Source organism: Alligator sinensis, unplaced genomic scaffold, assembly GCF_000455745.1.
Source record: "Alligator sinensis unplaced genomic scaffold, ASM45574v1 scaffold417_2, whole genome shotgun sequence".
Classification (NCBI taxonomy): Eukaryota; Metazoa; Chordata; order Crocodylia; family Alligatoridae; genus Alligator; species Alligator sinensis.
The window spans coordinates 963,692-989,429 of NW_005842456.1; the positions used below are offsets into that span (position 1 = coordinate 963,692).

The 25,738-nt window shown below is 43.5% G+C and overlaps 1 protein-coding gene across 1 annotated transcript in view; it reads left to right on the top strand.

Annotated features, from left to right (window-relative positions):
* AHI1 (Abelson helper integration site 1) overlaps nucleotides 1-13,337 on the top strand; it is a 226,193-nt gene extending 212,856 nt beyond the window's left edge. The window contains 1 exon segment of the mRNA XM_006030667.2: nucleotides 10,738-13,337. Within this exon segment, the coding sequence (XP_006030729.2) occupies nucleotides 10,738-10,969 (232 nt within the window). The 3' untranslated portion in view covers nucleotides 10,970-13,337.
* The last annotated feature ends 12,401 nt before the right edge of the window (nucleotides 13,338-25,738 follow it).

Here is a 25,738-nt window from a genome sequence, read left to right on the forward strand (position 1 = left end):
TTCACAGTCAGGGTGGCTAGGATCTGGAACCAACTTCCAAAGGAAGTGGTGATGGCTTCTACCCTGGGGGTCTTTAAGAGGAGACTCAACGTTTACCTGGCTGGGGTCATTTGAGCCCAGTTTTCTCTTCTGCCCAGGGCAGGGGGTCGGACTAGAAGATCTACAAGGTCCCTTCCGACCCTACATCTATGAATCTATAAATCAAGGAACTGCCTGCCTCCAGAGGGAATCTCCACCTGCCTCTGGATGATACTTGTGAGTAAGCTACCTGAGATCTAACTAGATATATAGGTCGCAGTAACTCAGATGCGTGATCAAAGGCTACCAAGCCATGCCAGTTTGCTCTATGGGATTTCTCTGATATTGCTTTACCCTGTACCCTATTCCAACCCTACCCCTTGTAGCCAATAAAGTTCTCCTTTGTACCTAGTGTGGGAGACTTATTGGGAGTGGGTCTAGATTATGTCTTGGGGTTCCCTTGGTTCAGCTGACTAAAGGAATCCACTACTTGTGCTTCCAACTGAGGGAAGCATCCCAAGTTCTTGAAGTGAATCAAGCATCCTCGAGGGCTACTAGACCTGTGTTTCTCAGGGTGCGCAGAGCCAGAATCAAGCCCATCCCTGGATGATGGCAGTGTTACTCCCAGGCTAGCAGGTGTGCTCCAGGAAGGGGGTCGGCCAGACATGAGGTGCCCCCAGGGAGGCACTCGGAGCCTGGAAGGTGGTCAGGCGCAGTGAGGTGGGTGGCTCAACGCAGGAGCGCCCCCTACTGGCCAGCCACAGTTAGTGTTTTAAAGGCAGCAAGAGGTTTCCATTATTTAGACAGCATTAAGGGAAAAAGTCCTTCCTTCATGTCTAATTGTTCTTCAAGCAGCTCCTGCACATTACCATCATTGGGAATCACAAATGATACAGCTCTGGCACTGAAAATGCTTGCTGGAGCAATTCTGTTTGAGCATTCTGAAAGAGAATGGGTCTGGCTGCCTCTGTTCCTTTCAAACACTGCAGCAGGACAAGGAACATCCAAGACTGATCCAGCCTGGATCTAGGTTCTTTGAAGTTTTGACATTTAGTTTTCTTGATTAGGACTTTTATCTTGGTTGTTTTCTTCATAAAGCAGTCATTTATATTACCCTCTATACCTTATGGACATGCAGATAAAAAATATGAGAATGATTTTCTTTTCCCACTTCTCTGATGGGGGAAAAGACAAGAACATAGAGTAGATTCACATTTTCCCAGATCTTTTGTCCTCTTCATCTAGAACACCTATCTAATAACCAGTGGTTTATCTCTTCCTTTTTCCATTCCAAAAATACCAATGCCGTTAGTTTCCCCCTCTGATCTGAGACTAGACTATGACAGATAGGTTTATTGTCATGGTTCCCATCATCTGTAAAGAAAATGAACTAGAGCAAATGTTACACAGATGATCCATGCTATTCATGTAAACACAGACTGTACTATTTTACCAGTAGGAACTGTAGTTGGGAACCTGATAGAAACTATTGACAAAATTAGCAAATGTCCAGCCTTGTCCCATTAACTATGTGGACGTTGAACATGCTTGCCTTTACAGGGGCCCAGCTGCCTCTGTACTTCTGGATTACTCTGCATCACAAAGGTAGAGGGAGCACTTCCCTAGTGGTAGTTCTAGTTATGAGCTCAAGAGGAAGAACTGATGGGCTCTACTAAAGACTGGGGCACATGTCTTGAGTAACTTAATAGTAGCCACATTAGAAGATGTCATTCAGTTTCATGTATTGGAGGTCAGAATGACTTCAACTTTAAAGATACCATCCCTGTCAGTAAAAGGGATTTGTCTTCCAGTGTTTAATGTTTTGGGGTCCATTCAAATAGCAATCTTACCTTCCATTTTTTTTAAATATTGTTAAAGCCAAACCTTAGGGTACTGTCACTCAAGCCTGTCCACTGAAGCTTACATGCTCTATCAGTTATCATAGGAGAGGGGGGGGGGGTTTCTACATATGCCATGCTCACTCCCAGCTCAACAATGGTTGCTGCAGCAGTTCAGAGAAGCAAAGATAGCTAAGTGTACTCTGGGCATGAAGGTTTTCTTCTTGGGCTCATAAGGTTTAAGCATTAGGATTTCTAATTTCCAGGCCATAATGTCTAAATAGCAGTAAAATCTCTGAGAGCAAATACCCATACTTATTATGGATCTGCTGCTAACGATCCTCATGCATTTACAAATGTGGTGCCTGTAAGTGGTGGAAGCCCATGTAAGATGGTAGAGTATACACATACATCCCTACTTAGATAAATAGTTTGTATGGTCATCATCACAAAACTGTCTGTACCAGAAGCAGTGTGATCTAAAGAAAAAAGTACTTTTTTATGACGGAAGATTTGGGTTCAAAGCCTAGCTCTAAGACTGGGCTGCTTATGACCACCAAGTTGCTCTTACTTCCCTGTGCTTCACTTTCCCCTCCTGTAAAAATGGATGATGATTCTGACCAATGCCTTAAAGAATTTTGAGATCTACTAATAAAAAACACTATATCAGACCTAAATATGGTTGTATTCACATGTGTTCCCTTTTTAAGAAACTAGGACTCAAATTGAAAAAAACAAATTGCACTTCATTAGTGGGATAGACCTGGATTCCCAAGCAACAAGAGCCTTCCCTAGACCATTGGTTCTTACATTATTAGACTAATGCCCCCACAGCCTGATAGGTTATCCCTGCGATGGGGAAAAGGCTAAGGGGAACCACCCCAACAGAGAAACACTCGGTGGCATGCTACGAGTGAAGACGTCCCCAAGTGAGTTGTGGATAAAGTGGGGGGAGGGGTGTAGCAGGGGCACTAGGGTGTGCCTGCTCCAGCCTGTGAGGCTGGTTGCAGGTGGTGCAGGAAGCTAATGAGAGACTCATCTGACCAGAAGAGGGCTCAGGATGGAGCTACATAAGCCCAGAGCCTAAGCTCTAAGCAGTCTCTCCCTGGCAGCCACAAGGTGAGGCACTCCTAGCAGCAGGGCTCCTGAAGGGACTGGCATTGATATAAACAGCCCTGCAGACCTGGGAGCGGAGGCAAGTCCCTGGGCAGAGGAAGTCAGGGTTTTTCAGGCAAATGATCTTGGTTTTATTTTGAACCCACAAATGGTCTCTGAGCCCAAAGAAGGGGATTTGGGCAGGACCAGGGGTCTGGGAGCCCAGTGAAGGGGGTAGTGTGCTAGACCAAGGGACTGGGATCCCAGAGAAGGGGCAGTGTGCTAGACCACGGGTCCAGGAGCCCAGAGAAGGGGCAGGGATGCTGGGCCAGGGGCCCAGGAGCCCAGAGGAGGCAGTGTGCTGGACCGGGGGTCTGGGAGTTCAGGAAGGGACTGTGTTCAGGAAAGGACTGCCTTTAGACCCCCCTGGTCTATGCCTTTAGACCAGGGGGGTCTAAAGGCATAAGAGGGCCAAGTGCATAACTATACAACATCACAGAGAGATAATACCCACTAGGCTTGGGGTGTGGTGTAGGGGAGGTACAAAGCCATGCAACGAGCCCTTAAGGGGATAGATACCCAGCAGAGGTGCAGACAGGCCGAGACAGCCTACTAGCCTGAGGGCTCAGGTGACTTAGGGGACATAGGGTGGGCCTGGTGTTGATCAGAACAGGCTGAGGCTCACTCAGAGCCCACAGGCAGCCTCCCTTATATAACGTTCAATAAGAGCAAGGCATGGTGGGCAAGGAATCAAAGGGAAGGGTGGCAGCTGAGTTGGAGCCAGGCAGGGGCTGCACAGCCACCCCCATGGCCGTGGGCCTGCTACATATGGATTCCTGTTTGCAGTCTCTAGGTTTATTTTATGAATAATGTTTGCACACCTAACAGTGCTAACATTGCATGGCATTTTGCGGCAACCTTGAAAGATTTCAATAAACCCCAGAATACCGTGGCACTCTGGTTAAGAATCACTGAGTGATTCTCATGATTCATACAAACCCCAATCTACTATACACATACTTCAAGAGAACTACTAGACAATATTGATCTTCTTTACACTGATATGGGTCTCAGATGTTCAGGTTATCCCCTATATTGGGCTCAGGGTGAGAGCACTACAATATTGACAAGCAGACTATCACTTGCCACACTTAGACAATATATTTTTGAAACTGGCAGTCCCAGGAGAATGTTTCTCTCCTCTCTCTCTCTCTCTCTCTCTCTCTCTCTCTCTCTCATATGGTGGACAGCATTTCTATATCCTTAGAGGATATTATTTAATCCTTCATCTCTATTAATGCTAATCCCTTTAAGTGCTTCTAGTTTAGGATGAGGGAGCCAACTTCAGCAACTGAATAGCTTACCTGGAATCTAATCTTGAAGAAGCAGTGTCCTGTCACCATCCTAGAACTGAGAGCAAGTCATCATGCTCTCAAATTTTTGCAAGGCAAGACAGTCATAAATTCAAATGGACAGCAAAACAGGCAAGGAGTGCTCATTTCTCCCAGCTATGCAAGGAAGCACTGAAGCTGTTGAACTTGTTCACCAAAATATTTGTTCTGTAACCCTATGGACATATCAACACGAGACAATGCACAGAAGATCAATTTTACTGTGCATTAGCGCAGCAGGCAAAATCCATGCTAATGAGCTAATGCACAGTAGATTTAATTTAAAGTGCATTAATGTCACTAAAAAGTGTTCATCTGCGCTAATGTGCAGTCATGCCAATTACATCATTACAGGTACTACCTGTCATAACAGGTATTGTTACTGCACCATAATTACAGTGTATTAATAAACATGCGGATGCACCCACTATCTACTGGATGAAGGCAGTAGTCTAACAGATCAGCCTAATAGGAGCTAAAGAGAACTGTACAGTGGTCTCTAAAGACATTGGTGATAATCAGGGAACCTGATTTAAAAAAAAATCCAAAATTTTCTGTTTTGAACCCCCCCCAATAATTTTTTTTCTGTGATTAAAATGAAACACCACTATATAATGGTGTTTCATTTTAATCATAGAAAAATGTGGATGGGGGCGGGGTTTAAATCAGAAAAAGTGGTGTTTCTTTTTAATCAGGCATGGCTGGTGAGTTCAGATTGGTGGGACAGGTGGAGCATCCCATGTGGGGGTGGTTGCAGCCAGCCAGGAGTTTGGCCAGCTGCAACCCCCACCCACTCCTGTGTGATGCTCCACCCACCCCACCAGTCTGAGTTCACCAGCTTCCAGGTAAATTGATCACGCCTGATTTTAATCATGAAAAAATGTGGACTGGGGGCTGGGGTTTAAATCAGAATTTTTTTATTTTTTTTTATCAGAGAAAACCAGGATCCCTGGTGATAATATCTGATCTTTGTTCTTATAGTATATATGGAAATAATAAGATCAAATGCCTTCTTAACTTCTGCTTAAGAGCACAAACAGCCAGCAAATTTATTTCAAATGTGTTTCTCCTTTACATGAGAATAAGTGTTTTTTGCTCTTTTCTGCCTTTTTCTCTCATCCAAAAAGTAATAAGAAAAATAAAACAAGCCATTTTGAATACTGCAATGTGGAGAAGACCATTGTGGTTTCCACACCACCTCCATTATTTCAGAAGGATATGTCGAGCTATTCCTTTGACCATAGACTGGCTGTCTCAGTAGAATGGCTGTATTTATATCTCCCATACCCACCTTTTTTGAAGCTAATGGAATGAATCATAGAACTTTGACAGAACCAGAAAGACTCTTGTCTACTGGAAATATAGTGTATCTAGATGAATTCCAGGAAACAATAGACTAGTGTTATGACTTCAAGTGGAATAAGCTGCAAGTTTGAATGTCCAGTAACAGCATCACCTTGATTTAATCTCCAATCCAGTCTGTGCTTGAATACTTGCTTCACCTGAAAATTTCCTGTCTCTCCTTATTGTTGGTGAAAATCTATTTAGCAGACATTTTAGCTTACTATATGCTATTCAGTAATAAGAATGATGCAGTAAAGAAATGTTTGCTGGATTTAGTAAACATGTTTATTGTTTTATCAGTCAATCAAAACCACATTCATTATGACCATAATAACTGTCAGAAGATTGACCAAGCTTGAAAATAGTAATGATGGATCCATGTTTTTGGATCCACAATGCAGTACTGTTCTTCATTCTCCCTACCTTAAATTTTTACACAGGGCAATAATTTATTTATATCTTTACCAGTCAGTTAGTCCATCATTTTCCTGGCCCCAAGGCTACTCCAAAGCAAGATTCTATGAACAAGATGTTAAGAAGGCATTAGCTGTCTACCTAAAAAGAACCAAAGGGTTTAGAAAGTCACCAAATCCTTATGCTCTAAATAACAGTGGGCAAGCAATTGCTTAGACTGGTAGAATACCGACATGAAGTATTCATTTAGGAGCTTAGTTTTATCCTGAGTGACGGTTATCATCTGACCTCAGCAGTCTTTCCTGCTCAAGTGCAGGGGGGCTGGATGTGATAATCTCATGAGGTCCCTTTCAGCCCCTGACATCTATGAATTGTAGTGGGTTAGGTTATGTAGTGACTTTTTCATGGTAAGGATCACATTCCACAAGGCAAAGAAGACCTTGACACGCCAGAGCCCTGGTTCTGTCCAGCTTCACAGCAGCTGGGGATCATGCGCTAGCCCTGTGCAAATTGGGAAGTATTTGATTCGGATTTGGATTCAGCTAATTCGGAGGACAGCGATTTGATTCAGAGATTCAGATCACTGTCCTGAACTGTTTCGGACAAATTAGCTTTGGAAGATTCTGCACTGATTCGGAGAGATTTGGTGATTCAGATCGGCCGGGGAGAGGCAGGCACAGCCAGGCAGCTTCATGGCTTCCCTGCCCAGTCCTATCCCCTGCCTGGCCCCAGAATCCTGGCAATTTAAAAAAAGCAAACAAAAAAAAAATCCCTGCACTCACCAGGAGCAGTGATCAGGGCCTCTGAGTGCTGGTAGCCAAGCCCCCCAGTGCAGAATGGGGGGGGCAGTGGGGATCACCCTCTCCCCTTTGCCTGGCACCCACCCAGCAGCTGCCCCATGGCACGGGTGCTACACAGCTCAGCAGGGTGCCACACGTTGTCTGGAAGCTGGGGCTGCTGGGGCTGAGCAGTGCCAGGCTCTAGATGACACGTGGAGCCAACCCAGCTTCCAGGTAAATTGATCAGGGAGCTCAGGAATTGAACTAGGGGCTGGGGAATTGAACATGGAGCTGGGGAATCGAACCAGTTCAATTCCCCAGCTCCCTGTTTGAGTCACCTGGGAGCTGAGGCAGGTCCACATGTCAGCCAGAGCCTGGTATGCATGCACTCAGCCCCAGGGACCCCAGCTCCTAGACACCACACACCACCCTGCTGAGCCACACTGCACCCGCACTGTGAGACAGCTGCCGCATGGGTGCGAGGCGGGGGGGGTGATCCCCGTTGCCCCACACCATGCGGGGGGCTCTGCCATGAGCACCCAGAGGCCCCATTGCCGTTCCTGCAGTCAGTGAGTGTGGGGCTTTTTTTTTTAAGTGCTGGGAGGCTGGGCCAGGTGGGGATGGAGCCAGGCAGTGCAGCCATAGGGGGCTTCTCCCATGGCTCCTCCAGCTGTACCTGACTCTGCCTTGGTGGAGGGAGCTGCAGGGGCTCTGCCCTGCTACCACTTGTCCAACCAGCATGGGGGAAGGGAGGGGCCATGCAGGCATGGCTCGTGCTGGTCAGCAGTAGGGCAGAGCCCCTGCTTCCAGAACTGCCACGCCTATGCCCTGCTGCTGCTTGCCACCTTCTGCCTGGAGTGGGCCGTGCCCGCATCCCACCCCCCTGCCCCAGCTGGGCAAGCGACATCAGGGCAGAGCCCCTGCTCCCAGTGCTGCCACGCCCACATCCCGCACCGCCCCCCCGCTCTCCTCCCTGAATAATGTGCCCCCCCAGCCTGGTGGGGCACTTGTCCCAGCCCTATTCCCTCCCTCCCCCAACCCCGACAGACTTACCAGCTGGAGGCAGTTGTCAGCTGCCTGTTTAGTCTATGACTGAATCTCCAAATCAGCCAAATATTTTTCCGAAACTTTTCCAAATCGATTCATATTCTTTGTATGCATAAGGCCCATGGGTTCACCAGGTTGCATGCCTTATGCACATGGATAGGGACAGACATTCAAAAAGCTTGAGTCTGAATTGCAGCTTAGTCTAACCTGGCTAGGCTGAATCACTTTGTAACTGCACAGACATCCCAGAAATGCAGGCACATTCCTGCTGTGGCTCAGGCTAGAAGCCAGGGGGTGCTAGAGCAGCCTTCCCTTCCCTTCCCTTCCCTTCTCTTCCCTTCCCTTCCAGAGGGCTGGTCTGAGCTGAGTGGGGCATGGCCAGGCCCCGGCAGGATTAGGAAGGGGTTCCCCCGCCCCTTCTTGATAACAGAGCATTTATCAGCTCTGTTATCAGCATTTATCACCCCATCAGAACACAAACAGCCTCTCTCATTAGTTCAGACTCTTCTTAAACAAAGAAGAAACAGAAGGACATTACTAGCTGAGCTTTGATTAGCTCCAAAAAACCCTAAGCCAACACTGTTGTCTGCCACAGTGTGAACCGTAGCCAGCATGTGGTCTGCTAGCTAATGCTGAGGTGTCTGTGTAAGGCAGAAAGAACAGGGATCCCTGCTTAGCAGGGAGTGGGGAGGGGAGGGGGGAAGCAGGAGGAAACCAGGCAGATGTTGCTGTCTCTGCAAGTCTCTACTGGAGCTGCAGCCAGGGAGCAGAGTGGAGGCCCAGCTCTGAGAGCATTCTGGGATTCTGGAGGTGCTTGGTTTATCTTAAACCAGCAAGGGGTCTGGGACAGACATTGCATAAACTGGTTTGAGCCAAATCAGTTAAGTCTGATACTACATTCAACCAAGTTTATCTCAAACTGGTTTTAGCCATTTTCAAACCGGTTTATATGCACTGAACATCTGTTCTGTTACAGGTTTAAACCAGTTTCTGATCACTTAAACTGGTTTATGTATAATGTCTGTCTCTAGCCCATGTGTATAGGTGCTCCCACTCCACTGCACCATGCACACGCCATCCAGCCCCCCTCCCCCCACATGGTGCTGCACTCAGCCTCACCTTCAGCTCCCTATGGGCTCCCCAGTGTCACTGTGCCACCAGATACACTGAGCTGCCTTGCCCTCTGGGACAAGGGCATGCAGCAATAGCCTAGGAAAGAAGCAGGAGCCTAAGCTCCCAGGTGCTGGTGCAGCCAGAGCAGTAAGGGCAGCACTGGCCGATTGGGAGTCCAGGGGCTGCATGTTTACCCTTCATGGGCCACATGCAGCCCACAGACTGCCAGTTGGATGGCCCTGCCATAGGTATGTTTACATTGAACAGTTTTACAGTGCTCAGATTTGGGATGTCCCCTGTGATTCCACTAGGTAGTGCTTTATTCACATGTTAACAAATCATCTAGCTTCCCACTTGAATGATCTGTGTGGAAAAGCAGTAGTTCAGCCATTATTTAATTAGGATTCCTTGTCCTACCTTGTTTGGATGACAGTACTGCTGCTCAAACTCACCCAGGAGTTGTGGGAAGATGTACAGGTCATTCTTGGAAGAAAGAAAGGTTACTTACATGTAACCAGAGTTCTTCAAGACAGACTGTATATATTCACACTCCTTATCCATCTTCCCCTCCTCCTTCTCGGAGTCCTAACATGGCCAGAGTACCAATTCCTACATTTCCTCAAAATGCTTAGGAAGAACAGGACCATGTGCTAAAGTGTCCCAGTAGAAACTGGAATGAAATGTTCCCCACCAGGGCTTCACGAGCAGCACATCCTTGGGGTGTGAACCTACAGAATCCATTTCAAAGAATTCTAGTTGCAGGTGAGTAGCCTTCACTTCTTAAACAAGGCTGCCATTTAAGAATCTTGCCTATAATAGTTAATTGCATTAAAGCAATATGACGACATGAAACTGATTACAAGCTCTAACTTTGTTCCACCACTAGCTTATTATTTAGTTATATAACAGTCATGGGCCAGCACTCTACTGTGCTAGGTGCTGTACAAATGCGCAAAAAACACAGTTCCATCTACATAAGTTTGCAGCTGTTTCTTACTGGTCAAGACACTTGCCCTTGCTGGATATTGCAGCATGACAAGCATGCATAATAACCAGCTCTCCTTGTAGGGACTGGTGAACAGACCAATCTCATGGTTAGGTGACACTACCTGGGGAACCTCCATAAAGAATCTGGATTAATTTGATGGGGTTTTTTAGCATACATGTGAAGTGCTGTAGATGTTAATTGAAAAGGGTTTTGCAATTCTGAAAATCCATCCAAGTTCAGATGCTTTAAATGATCACTGAAGTATTTCACTTTGCCTGCATTATTTTCCTACAATGGATAAAGAAACAAAATAGAAATCTCTCTCTAAGTAAAATTGTTGTGGCAACTGAGATGAGGAGGGAGGCAATCTGAAATGGCTGCTTTTTGTAGGATTGGTAATATTAGTTTTGATTTATTGGGAAATCGGCTTTCTAGTTACTTTTAAAAATCACAGACAGCTGTCTTCAAAAAAAGACTGTTAGAGCATATGTTGCAAAGCAAACTAGTGGATTTAGAACAACCTGCCATATTTTGCCTTAGTGTTTTTATCTGTTTTGGTTGTATAATAGAACAGTAGCTTTTACAGCTATTTCAATACTGTACTCAAGGGAGACCGCCAGAAAATAGTTTTAGCACGTCAGCTGTGAGTGGAAAAAGTTCTAACCTTTAACTAACTTTTTGTGTTTCTTACACTGCCCCTCCCCTTTTAGCAGTGCAAAGAAAAAGAAGAAAAGGACACAGAAAAATGAAACAACAGAAAATGAGCCCATTTTAATGGGTTGTGAGACCCCTGCATCATCAATTACTAGCGATGGTGTTGAAAATGAATCTACAGCCCATGACGGGGAACTGAAGAAGAAAAAGAAAAAAAGAGCAGTGACAAACTCAGTCTCCAGTGGGAAGGCAAATATTGCCTTTGAGCCTGACAGTCATAAAGCATAGCCATCATTTGATTCCAAGTACTGGTGCCACATTCATAACATATGCAGAAATGGACTTCAGTGGGATTTACGTGGACATAATAATCTCACTTTGGGATTAATAAATAAATGCTTCAAAACCAGTACATCCAAATAAAAATAATAATAAAATACCCTAGGCTTCAGTCAAAGCTTGATAACACTGTAGAGCTTGATTCTTCAAAGGGTAGGAGCAGGGCAGAAGCAGCTCTGGGGCTTTCCCATGCCTGCTTCATTGGCAGGGCGTCAGGAGAGCCTGGTGGGGTGGGCACAGGGAAGGGAGCGGATGCCAGAAGGAGGAAACCTGCACACTGTCATTGTCCCTGGCTGGGTCAGGCTAGCTGCTCCCCTCAACATGGAACAGGAACAGCTATGGGGCTTCTACCCCTGCTGCTTGACTCCACACCACTTGACCCCCTGCCACTTGCCTCCCAACCTTCTGCCCTGTCACTGCCACTGCTTTCCCCACCACTTGTGCCCCTGCTGCCACTTTCCCCACCACAGTTATGGGGGGACAAATTTAAGATGATCCTCCAATAATTAGATTCTATACATGGAAAATTCTAACAAATTTGTAATGTTCCGTGTATAGAATCAAATTTCTGGGAGATCATCTTAAATTCAAAGATGTCTTGGATTCAGGAAAATATGGTATTTATTTTTTAAAAGATTTTGCAATTCTTGAACATGGGACTGCTCAAATAATTAAGCACTAAGCAGCTTGGACAATATTTGCAAAATGCAGCATTTTGCTGTATTCATTTTTAAAACCATTTTATATGACATATATGAAAACCTGAGCTAAAACTTTGTAAAAATCAACTTCTACTGCACTAGCAAGCAATGGAATTGCCAAATGTATTTCACTTTGAAGAGACATTTCATAAGAAACCGAGTGGTTTGTTTTATATTTTTACATAATATTTATTTGATTTGTATGCTTAGTTACTCTGTTTTAATATAATATTATTATGTTGTGAACCTGTCTAATGACGATCAAATATTTTACATTTGCTATTAAATAAAAATACTTTCCATGGGTTAATGCTGGTATTTTTTTCTGACTGGCGAAGTCCAGTTTATTTTTACTCTGCTAGGAAATTCTTTCCCCTCCCCCTCTGAAGCAATAAATAACATAAAATTAGAAAGCCCTTATTTAGTAGACAAGGCACTTGATTCCATTAAAAAAAGAAGTGAAAATAACAATGTTGGGCACTGGTGTGTGAAATGCACCCAGATGCAAAGGACTTGTTGCCATATATTATAATATCATCCCTGCACATGTTTTTGAAGGCATAAGAATCTGTAAACATGTTTCTGTTGGGTAAAACTCCTCAGAAAAATAAGTCTTTATGTAGGGGCATTGCAAATTATCCACTTACGTTTAACCAATGTGTAATACATATGTGTTCATGCCTCAATAGGAATTACATGTGCATTGGAGTAATAATAGATTACTTAGTATGAATTCTGGTAAAATTATGTTATTCCTGACTAGTGAAGATGCCTAATGTTTTAGCGAGGATTCTTATTTCCATTCTGCTGAAATGCAGTCTAGCTCATAGTTCAGTAAAATGTGCAGGATCAAATGTTTTACACAAGGAGAAACTTTAGCATCCTATTATGTCCTTGGTCCCATTAAAAATAAGGGCAAAGAATGACATCAGGCTAGATGTCAGGGAGAGCTGAGTAGTAGCCAAGATTGTGGATGCTTATTCAAAAGCATTGTGAAATGTTAATTTGGTATTTTGGATGCTGCAGACAGAAATAACACTTTGGATAAACACCACAGATAAATGGTAGTTCTAATCAAAGGCACAGCACCTCCTTTCATGCTTGCGAACTAGGGCTCCAATTATGTTCACTGCTCTAAAGCTGAATAGAGCTCCTTTGCCACACTTTCCAACTTGAGAGAAGAGAAACAGAAGCAGTGTCTTCCAAGGCACAGTTCCAAATAACAATTAAGCAGAGAAATCGAATAAGAGACCAAACACAAATGTTTATGGAGTTTAAAATGTACTTTTAAAAACTGTTTTATTACTATGGTTGTTATTACAGAAATGCTGTTTTTTGTTGGCACTGGTCCTTTCACCCCACCTCTGTTGATGATTAGATTCTTTTACTCCTTTGTATTCCTTCAGTACAGTGTTAAAACTATCTGCATTTAGTGAAATGAAAACAAGAGAAAATAAAAATCTCCCTTTAACAAAACCATTCTGAACCATTCTCTATAGTGCAATTAGAGGCTTCAGATTAAGATGATAAATAATCTTTGAAGAAGAAATATCAGAGAACAGTATTGGGGAATTGGTGTATTCCTTTTATTTAGAAATGTAGGTAATAAATTCATGAATAAAACTGTTTCTTTCTTTTACTGATACTGAATTCTCACCAATGTCTAAAGTTATTTTTAGGAATTACAATTTTATTTTGGATACCACAAAAGAATAAATGATTTTTCTGTGAAACCAGCCTGAAGGATGCTTTGGCATATTAATCTTTTCACGTTACGTACTATGCCATTGTGTAACATTGTGCTGTTTTTAGGTTAATGCAGTGTAACACAAAAGGTTATGAAAAAAGTTTTTGCTGTGTCTGCTGATGGGAATTTTTCAGGTATTTACAGTAGTTAAAATTTAATCTAAAAAAATCCCAGGGGGTTCATAGTGCTTACTATACATATGACATTTTTTACATATCACCTTTTCCATTTTTTAAAGGAAAGCATTACATTTCCCAAATCTTAGTGTTTTAAGACCTTGCTCATTAAGTTTCTGGCCGCAAAGAGTAGAGTTATAAACACCTGCCTGAGGGGTTTCTAAAGGAAATTCAGACTTAACCTTGAACAAGTGACACAAACAGTGATCGTTATCGGATCAAAGAGGGAAGAAAATCCAAGTGATACACAGGCTAAAAGCCTGATGTTTGTAACCTACTCCACCAGTACTAGTTTGTTTTTTATATTCTATTGTATATGTTTTATGGATACATACCTGACTCTATAACGCATATTAGTGATTCATCAAAGATACAGCAAACAAAATTAAAAGGAAGGCATGGCATTTTTGTCCCTTGCCTTCCTCCATAATCATCAGACAGCACTTAATTTTTGCCTCAAAATACTTTAAGGAATAGACATCATAAAACCTAAGTAATGTATTTGCAGCATCGCTTAATTCAAAAGGCAATAGGGAATGGATCACAGTCAAACAAGGGCTAATGAGAACACAGAAGAACATGACAATTGAAAGTCTCTGTTGACTAGTGAACTAAATCTGCCGGCTGGACCCAATTGTCTGATGGAGAATTGAATGTCAGGATCATTTAGGGTTAACAATGGTCCAACACAAGCGAAAGCAGACAGCTATGAAAAATAGCCGGCATGCTAGCCATTCTGCAGAGACCATGGATGCAAACTTGATAATGAGGCACTTCATTCACCACATCCTTCTGCTCTAATTACTAAGGTGAATAGGAAATACTTCATTTAAGGCGGGAACAGGCTAAAGTAAAAACACTTGTTTGGAAAATACAAAGAGAAGTGTATATGTGGTGGGAGGGGGGGCGGGGTTAATGATCCCTTTCTAATATATATGAAATTATTTTGAACTTAAACTTCATACTGAAGGTACTTTTGCATTTGCATGTACGCCTGTTTAAATTTTCATCAATAAGCACAGCACCGTGGTAGAAGTTGGCTTCATCAGCAGTAGCATTCTTTTTCAAAAACGTAGATACTCAAACTGCTTCAAAGTAAGCAGCTGTAATTCATGAACTGGATCCCCAGCTTAACTATCTACCTGCTGAAATATTATGCAGGTTTAATGTAACACACAACTAACTTTCTACCTGTGGTTTAAAATCCAATTTAGTGCTTATCCTCACAATTCATTTGATTAAAAAAAATGAACTCTTCAATTAAAGAATAAGTGACTGTGCCAGAAAAAGATACTTGTCAATTATATAAAAATCTGGAGTATATTTGTAATGCATATGATAGCCTCATCTTTAATAAAATGCATCTGGAAGTTGGAAAAAAAACCCAAATGAAGTATTTGCTGATTATTAAAGCAATTTAGAGAAGGGAAAGTTTTAATTTAACAGCAATTCAGAGGTTTAGGATTTTTGGTTTTTTTATTATTATTTTTACTTAGCATTCTGTCCAGAGACTGCCCAGACTGTTTTGGAGGAAATAATTTATGGATGTACAACTGTGCCTGCAAAAACATATTGCATCATTTCAAAGGTTTTTATTGCTTAAAGTATAAATATATGCATTGGGAACAAAACCACTGTGCATAAGGAATAAAAATGAGAGAAGGCTGGAAAGAGGAAAATGAGCACTTTGAGAGGGAAACTGTTCTCTGGGGCAGACATAATAATGTAGCAACTAGAAGTCAGAAGAAGGAGGAACAGAAGAGAATGAAAAGGTTTGTTACAACAAAGCTTTGGTGTTTTCAATCATGTTTTTTAATGTTTAATCGCTAAGAAGTTTTAATCACTTCACCCTCCTGTGGCAAATACACTGTATTCTTCTATGCCATTTACTGTGGTCTCTCAGACAACTCTTTAAAAATGAAGGAGGACGTTCTGTGCTGCTTGAAGAACTTAGGGCTCAGGGAGAAGAGGATGGTGGCAGCTTTAAGTCACCTTTGGATACTCCCCCTTTTAAACTGCTGTGGGGCCCAGAGAACCCAGATAAATGCCCTGGCATCTCTGAAGCTCTGTTGTTGCAGCACTTCCTCTGATGTGCCCCGTCTCCGGTACAAGCCCCACACTAGAACTTATATGTGTGGGTCCTCAGAAAGCAGCTTTAAGGCCTCGGGCTGGATGAGTTCCTCCTTATGCTGCTCAGTCCCTTGGAACTGAGCACAAAATGCTGGAGCAGAAGTGAGGACTTCTGTTATGAGTGAGCAGAGCACTGTTCCTTTTGCCACCATTCTTGCCATTGTTCTGTCTGCTGTGTCTCCATTACCTGCTGCCTTACACCTCGGAGCTGGCTGCGTTTCAGCTCGTTTGACTTACAGTGGTCCCAAGCCCTGCATGTAGCTCTGTGTGGGTGGATTCCTAAGCCAAGAAAGATGTGGGACCTCCACATGGGAATAGGGTTCCATATGGGAGGATCAGGGCTATAGTTTTTGCTGGAGTATACATTACTTTAGGTTCGCCAGGCTACAAATATATTTTTATTTTGTTCTAGCAAACTCTCCCAAGTACATTTCGGCCAGTAATCTCCAACTGACTGATGTGTGTGCACACTATTTTGTCAGGCTAAATGAACTTTGCACGATGATTGGCTGTGGCGAACCAGTTTTACAATTCCTGTCTAAGGCTCAGATGCGAATATTGAAAAGAAACTGCAGATGCCACATTTAGCGGAAAAATGTTTCCACACCGGTAAAAAAATATCAGTAAAATCTATGCACTGAGAAGACATCAAATTCTTTTTACACTTATATCGCCTGCACAAGCAGGGAGTAAAGTAAACTAGTCTGAGGCAGCTGTAAATTTTCTGAGGATTTATCTAACCACAAATACATCGAAATGGGGAAATGGGGCTATATTAAACTGTGCAAGATGCTGCTGGAACTTAGCCATTTCTGCAACATCCTGTAATTAATTTATTATGACAGGTCTGGCAAACTGAAACACCATATACACTTGCGACAGACTGTTATGATATAGCTGTTTGAAAGCTCTGCAGTCACATAAAATGCAGGTATAGCTGAAACAATACCAGAGACAAATCTTAACATAGTTTCTCCAGCGGCAGTGATCATTCCCAGACCCACATCCTCCAAAACCTAGGAATGTCGCTAGAAAGCTCAATGCAGACTGGGACAAAGTTGAGATCACTCTTTGGAAGGCATTAGTGTAGATTTTGTTCCACAAGGAGTAAAAATGAGAGACCAGAAATCATCTGAAGACATATCTCCTGCGGTGTGTGAGTCAAGCCTGACACGAGGCGTACTTCAGGAGGGAGGAACTAAGAAGTGGATCTGAAACATCAGACACACAAGGCATGTCAACGCTGCCTCCATGTCAAACCTATTTGTCTTTTTGTGAAAAATGTCCTGCATACTCACTCCCACCAAAATGAGGCAGTGAAGCTTTCTTGAGCAACCCTGAGCATGTATACTGGCACTGCCCTTGGGTTTTCTGTCTCTGGCATGTTTGTTAGTGCACACTGCAGGCCACCCTGGCATGACAGCCATCAGGGTTCGAATTATGGAGGAGCTCAGGGGGCTGAGCTCCCCCACCAGAGACAAGAGCCCCCTGTAAGATTTGAAAATCATAACCTGGGAGGATCACCAATTTTATAAGGGCATCGTGATGGGAAGCCCAATTTTTTTGCAGACCACCCCCCGCCGCACCCCCCTAAAGAGTCAAAGTGTCATTTGAACCCTGACTCGGTTCTGGGATTTGATTTGTACTGCTCAAGAGTGAAAGGGCAGAGCGTACTTCATGGTGACACACAAGCATGGCACAGAGGTACACAAGTCCACAGAGTTAGCAAAACCTCCTTGAGCAATCCATATTCTTGCCACTCCGGATGTTGGACGTGACACGCTGGATCTTTGTCCAATAACACTGCAAGGGGACAAAAAATGTTCCATAGAGCTGGAAAATAATAGTCCAGATGTCTTAGAACTAACCATATTTTCCTTTTTTATGTCTGGCATGGCAGGATCAGTCTTAGAAACGTAATAGAAATAGGCCCTCTTGTTTATCCAACTGCTTCTCCTGAATGCTTCACGTCAACTTATAATTAAAACAAAGAAATCCCTGTGCTTTTGTTTTGCCATAGAGAATCTCCTCAATCTAATAAGTAACCCACTTCTAGAGAGAGTGAATCACAAGGTATTAGGCTCTGGACCTGCCACTGGTTCATCTGAATACAGTCCATTTTGCCAATGTGAGTGGAAAGTCCTCTTGCCCTCCTGGGCCTTGATACATTTTCTTGTCAAACTCTTTTTGGTTGTGTGTTTGTTTTTAATGGCAGCACTTTGACTCTGTTTACAGGTTTAAATCCCTAAAGAAGTGGAGGGGCAGAGTATGGGTGAGACTGGCAGAAGTGCCTACCAACAGCAGTTAATTATGTGAAGATAGCTACCCCATTATATATATGTTCATATGGTGGTGATTACTTGTCATGAAGTCCTCATATTTTTATTTCATCAGCCATTCATTTCTTTACTATGTATGCCATTAGTATTTTAACATCCCCTTTTTATAAACATTGCATAGACACAATAGCTTAGTTTTACGTAGTAAAACATTAATTTTTGCTTGTTGGAGACAACTTGCCAGAACCCACTCATAGCTTCAATTGTTGTTCATTACATCAGGACCAACCTCATTAATATAAACACCATTTAAACTCCAGCTATAACAATAGATGTAAATGTATAATGAGCTTAGGAAAAGAAACAGATAGTCCTTATTGTGGTTTGATATGATGTTGTAATGAGAAAGTAGCATTAAAAAGTACATACAAAATAGTACGTGTACCTTTCATTATGTCCAATTGGCCAAATCAGTGGTGCCTAGACTTTCAGTCCTGTGGGCCAGATGAGTGGTATAGGGTTGGTCCACAAACTAGATCTAGTCTGTGGGCACAATCTAGTGCATGGTCTTCATCTAGCCCATGGCCTCAGTCCCCAGTCCTGCAAATATCATGCCATATAATGCCTGTAGCCCCAGCCCATGCCCTAAATTGGGCCTCAGCACAGGCCTCATGCCCTAGATCAGGCCCTGACCCTACGTGCCATATTGTGTACACAGTAGATTGGGCCCTGGCCCTGCATGCCAGATTGCACCCACAGTCCTGGCCCCACATGCTAGATCAAGCCCTGGCCCTGTTTACTGGATTGGGCTCTGTCCCCATGTGCTGAATTGGGCTCAGCACCAGACTGTGCCTGCAGACCTGTCCTCACCCTCAGGGCCATGTCATCTGGCCTGCAGGACTTGGAAATTTGGCAGTGGGAGAGTAGTGGCAATGTTCTGGACCCATGGGGAGCCCTGTGGGCTGGGTGACTTAGGTGTGTAGGCTGGATTTGGCCAGCAGGCTAGAGGTTGAGCACCATTGGGCTGGATCAACTGGGGCAAATTAGCCGTTGGTAAAATACCTTGATAACCAACTGCCTGGTGACAAATAAGCTATCAACCACAGGCTTTTAGAGGTGGGGAATTTAAAAATGTGTTTTCTATTAATCTATGGAGAACAAGGAAAGTACAAACACTTCTTTTTTAAGTCATGTTGTTGGAGACAGCCTTCATTAGGAGAGTAGGACTGGTGAGGAGACCCAGTTCTTGTTGTTTCTGCTGCGGTCTGGCTCTTGACTTACACCTCTGGAGGGTAACCTTGCCACAGAGCTCCCCAGGAAAGGCTTGCCTGATCTTCTTTCTGAAGGACCCCCCCAAAGCCAGCCCTGGTTTGGCTTCTAGAGGGGCAAGCCTCTGGCTTCAAGACCCTGGCTTGTCTATCTTTCTGTAGCATCCCCACCACAGAGAGTGCATTTGTTCCTCAACTCCCAGGAAGGAGGGGGATCCTTTTCTAACGGGTGTGGGGTCAGAGTGCCGACGTCCCAAGCAACATAGTATACAGCTCCTCTTTAAATCAAAGAGTCTATTATGTTAGCGCAGTTCCCTCTGTGTTCCCTGGGACTCCTAGTTTCTCTCGTCCAACTTGCTCACAGCCTCCTTTTCTTCTCCTCTGGCACACGTGCCACATGAGCAGCAAAAACTGTAGCAAAACTAGAATGGTTAAGTAAAGTAACCAGGGAGTAAACTCACAAGTAAAGTAACTGGAGAGTAAGCTCACACCATAAAATGAAACATGGTGTCATCAGGAACCAAACAGAGAGCAGACTCGGGCCTGCTGCTTGGCCCAGACTATTACCTTCTCCTGATGTGAAAAGCTAGCATTTAGTGTCCTACTATGAAACAAGAGGTGTTCCTACAGAGCTCTACAAAGGTTGCCACTCAAGTTTGGCAAGCCAGAACTTAGCCTACTTCACTTCCCTGGTCGAGCTGGAAACAAATCCTTTAGGGCCAAGTCCAGAAAAAGGGGCTTAGGTACCTCCAGGGTAGGAGCTGCAGTGCCTCCTATCTAGGTACTTGGACCTATGGTCAGCTCCTAACTTCCTTGTGTGGGAGGACCGTAGGTTGTCTACACCAGTGTTTCCCAACCTTTTCCAGCCCAAGGCACACTTACATTAATAAAAATTTTCTGTGGCACACCTGTTAAGGCATTCCCCATCCTCATCCCTATTGCAGTTCCTTGTAGCTCATTGCCATGGCAGAACTCCATGGCACACCTGTTCATTTCTGATGGCACACTTTTGTGCCGCGGCACACTGGTTGGGAAACACTGGTCTACCCTGCAACAATGGCTCTTACAGCACCGAGGGGCTTAAACAGGCGCAGCCCTCACCAGCTGCCACTCTCCAAACTTAAAATTTAGCGGTTGCTCCCAGCTTGGTCCTAGTTGCTGTTCTCAGGCCTGCCAAAGACATTAGGGGTCAAGAGCCAGTATGGAGAAATGCACCAAGTGTCCTCACTGGCAAATGTCTGGGTTTTTGAGGGGATTGAGGGGGTAGGCAGGTTAGTTGTGTGCAGGGTGGTCAGGCCACTTAGTGCTAGGACTGGCCACTGCCAAGGAGTAAAGAAGTCGAGATCCAAGCGGGCCATAGCAAGGAGCATGAAATAGGGGGAAGCCTCAACACAGCATTCAGTGTGAAGCTTTCTAGAGAGGGGCGGCAGGACATGCAGGACAGGGTGGAATAGGAAGCCTCTGCTCCCCACACCCCTGTGCCTCAGTGAGGGCTGCGCAGAGGTGCCTGTGTCCACTCAAGATCCACAGACACGGCCCTCTCCTGACAGGAGGTGCCTCTGCCTTTCCTTTCAGACAACCGAACGCAGATAGCTTTCGTTACGGAGGTCGACGTATTTTATTTTAAAGAGTCATCAGTATTCAGCTGAAGGAAAGCATGAAACTATGCTGTAGCATCCTAGAGCTGAAACTCAGGAAAACAAGTTCACAAAAATTATTCCAATCATGAAGTTGCTCCCTTTCATTAGTCTTTAAACCAAACCTTTTTGTGCTACTTTTTCATGTTTTCACTTGAAAACATTATTGAAATAATTACTGATGTTTATTTTGTTTACCTGAAGACACATTTTCCTACCAAAACAGTTCTTGGCAAATAAAAAAAAAAATCAACAATGATTTTGAAAATGCTGATGAAATTTACGAAAAAATTTTTGAAATGATTTTGAAAATGCTGATGAAATCTACGAAAACTACTGATGAAATTGTCATGAAAAATACTGACAATTTTATTAAGGAAAAAGAACCTTTGCGTGAAAAAAATATTTTTCATAGACATTCATAAATTTCATAGACATTAGGGCTAGAAGGGACCTTGAAGATCATCAAGTCCAGCCCTCTGCCCCAAGGAAATTTTTTGTGTGAAAAATACTGACTTAAAGCATTGACATTGGGCTGAATTCATTCTTTGTTGTAAATGAGACATACCTTGACATGCTAAGTCTTTTGATCCTGTTCCATGGGACAGTATCGTAGGGCATTTATACACATGCTCTGGGCAGGGGGCACTTTATTTAGAGCGGCTCTCAGAACATCTCGTGTATCAGCGTTCCTGCACTTCAATGAGCTTTAGATAAATTGCCCCTGCTGCCATTTTGAAGCATGGGGACGCTGATACATGAGACGTGGGAGGCTGCTGGGGCAAGGTAATTCCCACGTTCCAATTGCTCCAATGCACTGGAATCACAGCGTGTCAAAGCAGTCTCCCTGCTCGTGTATAGGCACCCATGATCATTAAAATATAAGTGTCATACTGAGTCAGACCAATGATCTGTCTAAACCTCTGTGCTGTCTCTGACAGTAGCAGTAGTAGACGCTTTAGAAGGAGAACATATGGACAGGGTATATCTAGAGTCCCCTGTCATACCTCCCCTAGCACCCACCCTCATGATCATCAAGCAAACTAGGGAAATGCAGATCGAAATAAAATCACTATTAGGTAGATGGACAACTGGAAAAACTGTGCTCAAAGAGTTGATTGGTGAGATGTCAGACTGGAAAGGTATGTGTGGAATTTTACAGTGATCCATCATGGGTTGAGTTTTAGGCAGTATTTTCATTAGTGATGCGAGCAATGGTATAAACAGCACACTTCAAGACTTTGCAGAGAACACCAAATTAGACACCAAACTCCTACTGACTTCAGTGAAGCTTAAATTTCAGCCCTACCTTTTTTCCAGGTCTCAGGAGTCAAAAGGTCCTGATTTTGAACCCTGTCCTTCCTTTAATTAGTTGTTTGGTGTTGGGGTTGTCAAACTCCAGCCTCAGTTTCTCTGAAGGTAAAATGAGGTTAGTAATACATTTCTCACAGGTTTGGCACAAGGGTTAATTAGCTGGTGTACATATGACACTGACAATTACTATTTGAGAGTTCACTCCTCCCTCACATACTCTGATGCTGCAGGCAGTGTTGCCAACTCTTGGGGTCAAAACAGAGATCCGATTTCTCCTGGGACAAAGCCATTTATTCTGGTATTCTGCAGAGGCCCATTGTTCAACTTTAAGTATCTGTAAAGTATCTGAGATAACACTTTTTCCTGGGACACTCAAGGCTAATTTGAGTTATTTGCCATTTAAACTGCTCCCAGGTTTTGACTCAGAACCAACTCAAATGCAAGGTCTGTTTTTATCCTTGCAGTTTTATCACAAATCTTGCATGATTTCTTCTTCCAGTTAAAGTGCCATCCCCTTGGAGTTGAGTGATATCAGGAGAATTGCTGTTTTTTCTTTAAAAACAAGTTTCCCATGATGACAATGAATTCTTGAAAATGTGACTGAAGTATACCTGAAAGCCTCAAAACTAGAAGACAAATAAAAAGAACCCCTTATTATTATTGCCGTTGGTGGTGGTATTATTCTTGTTGTTTAATTTTCTTCTCTCATGATTTTGGGCATGCTTGGGCATTTCTATTTTTTCCTTTCACTTGACAGTGACCATACTAGATTTGGGATGAAAATCACTAGTGAAACCCTGAGAAAGTCCTTTCTTTTCACAGCCAGGCTATTCTTCTCTACTTAGAAACTATATCCTGTTACAACACAGTCCCCCACGGCAGTTACAACAGGCCCTGCTTCAGCTCCAGAAGTCGGCAGTGGAGTTTAGCCAACACAGCTGAAAGCCTTGAAGCATGTTTCATTAGAAGGAAAGAGAGGTTACCTTTTCCCTCAGGTTTCTTTGCCCTCTCAAGTGGTAATTATGATCAAAAGAGAGAGAGAGAAGATAAATGCTAGGGTGCTGGCAGGAAAGAACTCAGCTGATCCCAACAAATGGGATTATCTGTATATCACACTGCACAGTGTTGATTTTACAAAAATAAAAGAAGGGGTGAGGAGCTGACTTTACAATCCACACTTTATGTAAGGAGTTAAAAGGATATCAAAAGATCAAAGGGTGATTCAGCAGTTTCCTCTGCCAGTCTCTATTTACAGGTCTTCATATCTCAGGAATGGGAGTTCCTTGGAGCTAGAATGTGGCTGACAAAACCTCAGACTAAAAAGCCTCTATTGTAAAATATACAATATAGTGTTGTCAGCAGTTCACGTATGACACCAAGCTGGGTTGTGTAGTAGATACACTGGAGGGGAGGACTAGGATTCAGTGACCTAAACAGATTGGAGGATTGAGCCAAAAGAAATGTCATGAGGTTCAACAAGGACAAGTGCAAAGTCCTGCACTTAGGATGGAACAGTCCCATGCACCAGTACAGGTTGGGGGCTGACTGCCTAAGCAGCAGCTCTGCAGAAAGGGACCTGTGAGTTACAGTGGACAATAGGATAGATATGAGCCAGCAGTGTGCCCTTGTTGGCAAGAAGGCTAACAGCATATTGGGCTGCATTGGTAGGAGCATTGCCAGCAGATCGAGGAAAATAATTACTCCACTCTATTCTGCGCTGGTGAGGACATATCTGGAGTGCTGTGTCCAGTTTTGGGCCACCTGGTATAGAAAAGATGTGAGCAAGTTGGAGAGAGTCCAGTGGAGAGCAATGAAAATGATTCAGGGGCTGGGGCACATGACTTATGAGGAGAGGCTGAGGGAACTGGACTTATTTTGTCTGCAGCAGAGAAGACAGAGGGCATTTAATAGCAGCTTTCAAATACATGAAGGGCGGGTCCAAAGAGGATGGAGCTGGACTGTTCTCAGCGGTGGCAGATGACAGAACAAGGAGCAATGGTCTCAAGTTGCAGCAAGGGAGGTTTAAGTTCCATATTAGGAAAAACTTTCTCACTATGAGGGTGCTGAAACACTGGAACAGGTTACCTAGAGAGGTGGTGGAATCTCCATCCTTGAAGGTTTTTAAGGCCCAGCTTAACAAAGCCCTGGCTAGGATGATCTAGTTGGGGATGGTCCTGCTTTTAGCAGGGGGTTGACTAGATGTGACCTCCTGAGGTCCCTGCCAACCCTCCTTTTCTATGATTCTATGTCATGGGGCCAAATCTGGAGCAGGACCAACCTGTGCATCTTCACTGCATTCTTTCATTGAACAAGTTATTAAAACAGAATACATCCATCCATCCAATTTGAGATGTTGGAGTATAAGGACTTTCTTTGCAATTCTCTGCTTGCTATGTTGTGACTTGAAATTAGCTTTTATCCGTATCAGTGAATAGTTTATAATAAGGTTGTACTTTTCTTTATTTTGATTAAAAGACTTTATTTCAGAACTAAAGGTATTTTTGTTTAGCAAATATTGCAGGCAGGAAATGTGACAATTTTGGGGAAGGCAAAATAATAATGTCATAATGTTTTAGTGGTTTGTTTTTCCCACCTTCAACCCCTCCTTCCCCTCCTCCCTCCAAAAGTACAATGGCCAAATCGACTCCAAGGACTAGATTTCAGTCCATTAAATCATTCTTTGTCTATAAGTAAAATGTGTCCACTCCAGCTGCATTTTAGCTTTGTGCTGTACTATTTGTAGGTGAACTTTACTGTGGACTAAAATCACCCCACCAGGCGGTTTGCCTCAATTCAAAACTATGTCAAAACAATTCTGTCCCTGATAGCAGACCACAAAAGCTGGACATTGCTTTCTAGGGAACTAATCTAAATCCTAATCAATCTAGTTGGAGGTTTTCTGTAAGGTTCAGGAAACTGTGTTTTGGGCCCTGAAACAGCTTTGGAGATTAGTTTCCATGCCTAAAATATCCCCAAGTCCTCATCCAGACTGAGCTCCCATTGATTTCTAAAACATAATGAGTATGAAAGTAAAACCCCTACTATTCTTTGTTTTACTGCAAGCACCCACTGAAGTAAATGTCAGCTCCTAACATTAAGTAGCATGTAGTACTTTTAACAGAGACTCAGATCCCCTTCAGTGGGAGCTCTGCTGCTCGTTGCAACGGCAGCTAGACCTGGTTCTTGGGGTAGAAACAGACGTTGCCGGATGTTACATTTGTGCTGCCATAACTATTTTTACAGTGGCACAAATGCCGAGCAAATAGACATTGCTGCCTTTTGTCATACTATATCAGTGACATGACAAAAGATATGAACAACTTGTGCAACTTTATTGCAGCTGATGTTAATTTGTTCTACGGTGGGAGAGAGTGGGCAGTTTGGAGCTGCCCGCACTCTCCTGTCCCCCCAGGCAGGTGCTGGGGGCCCAATGCATGATAAAGGTTAGGGTTAGTAAAGCGGTTCA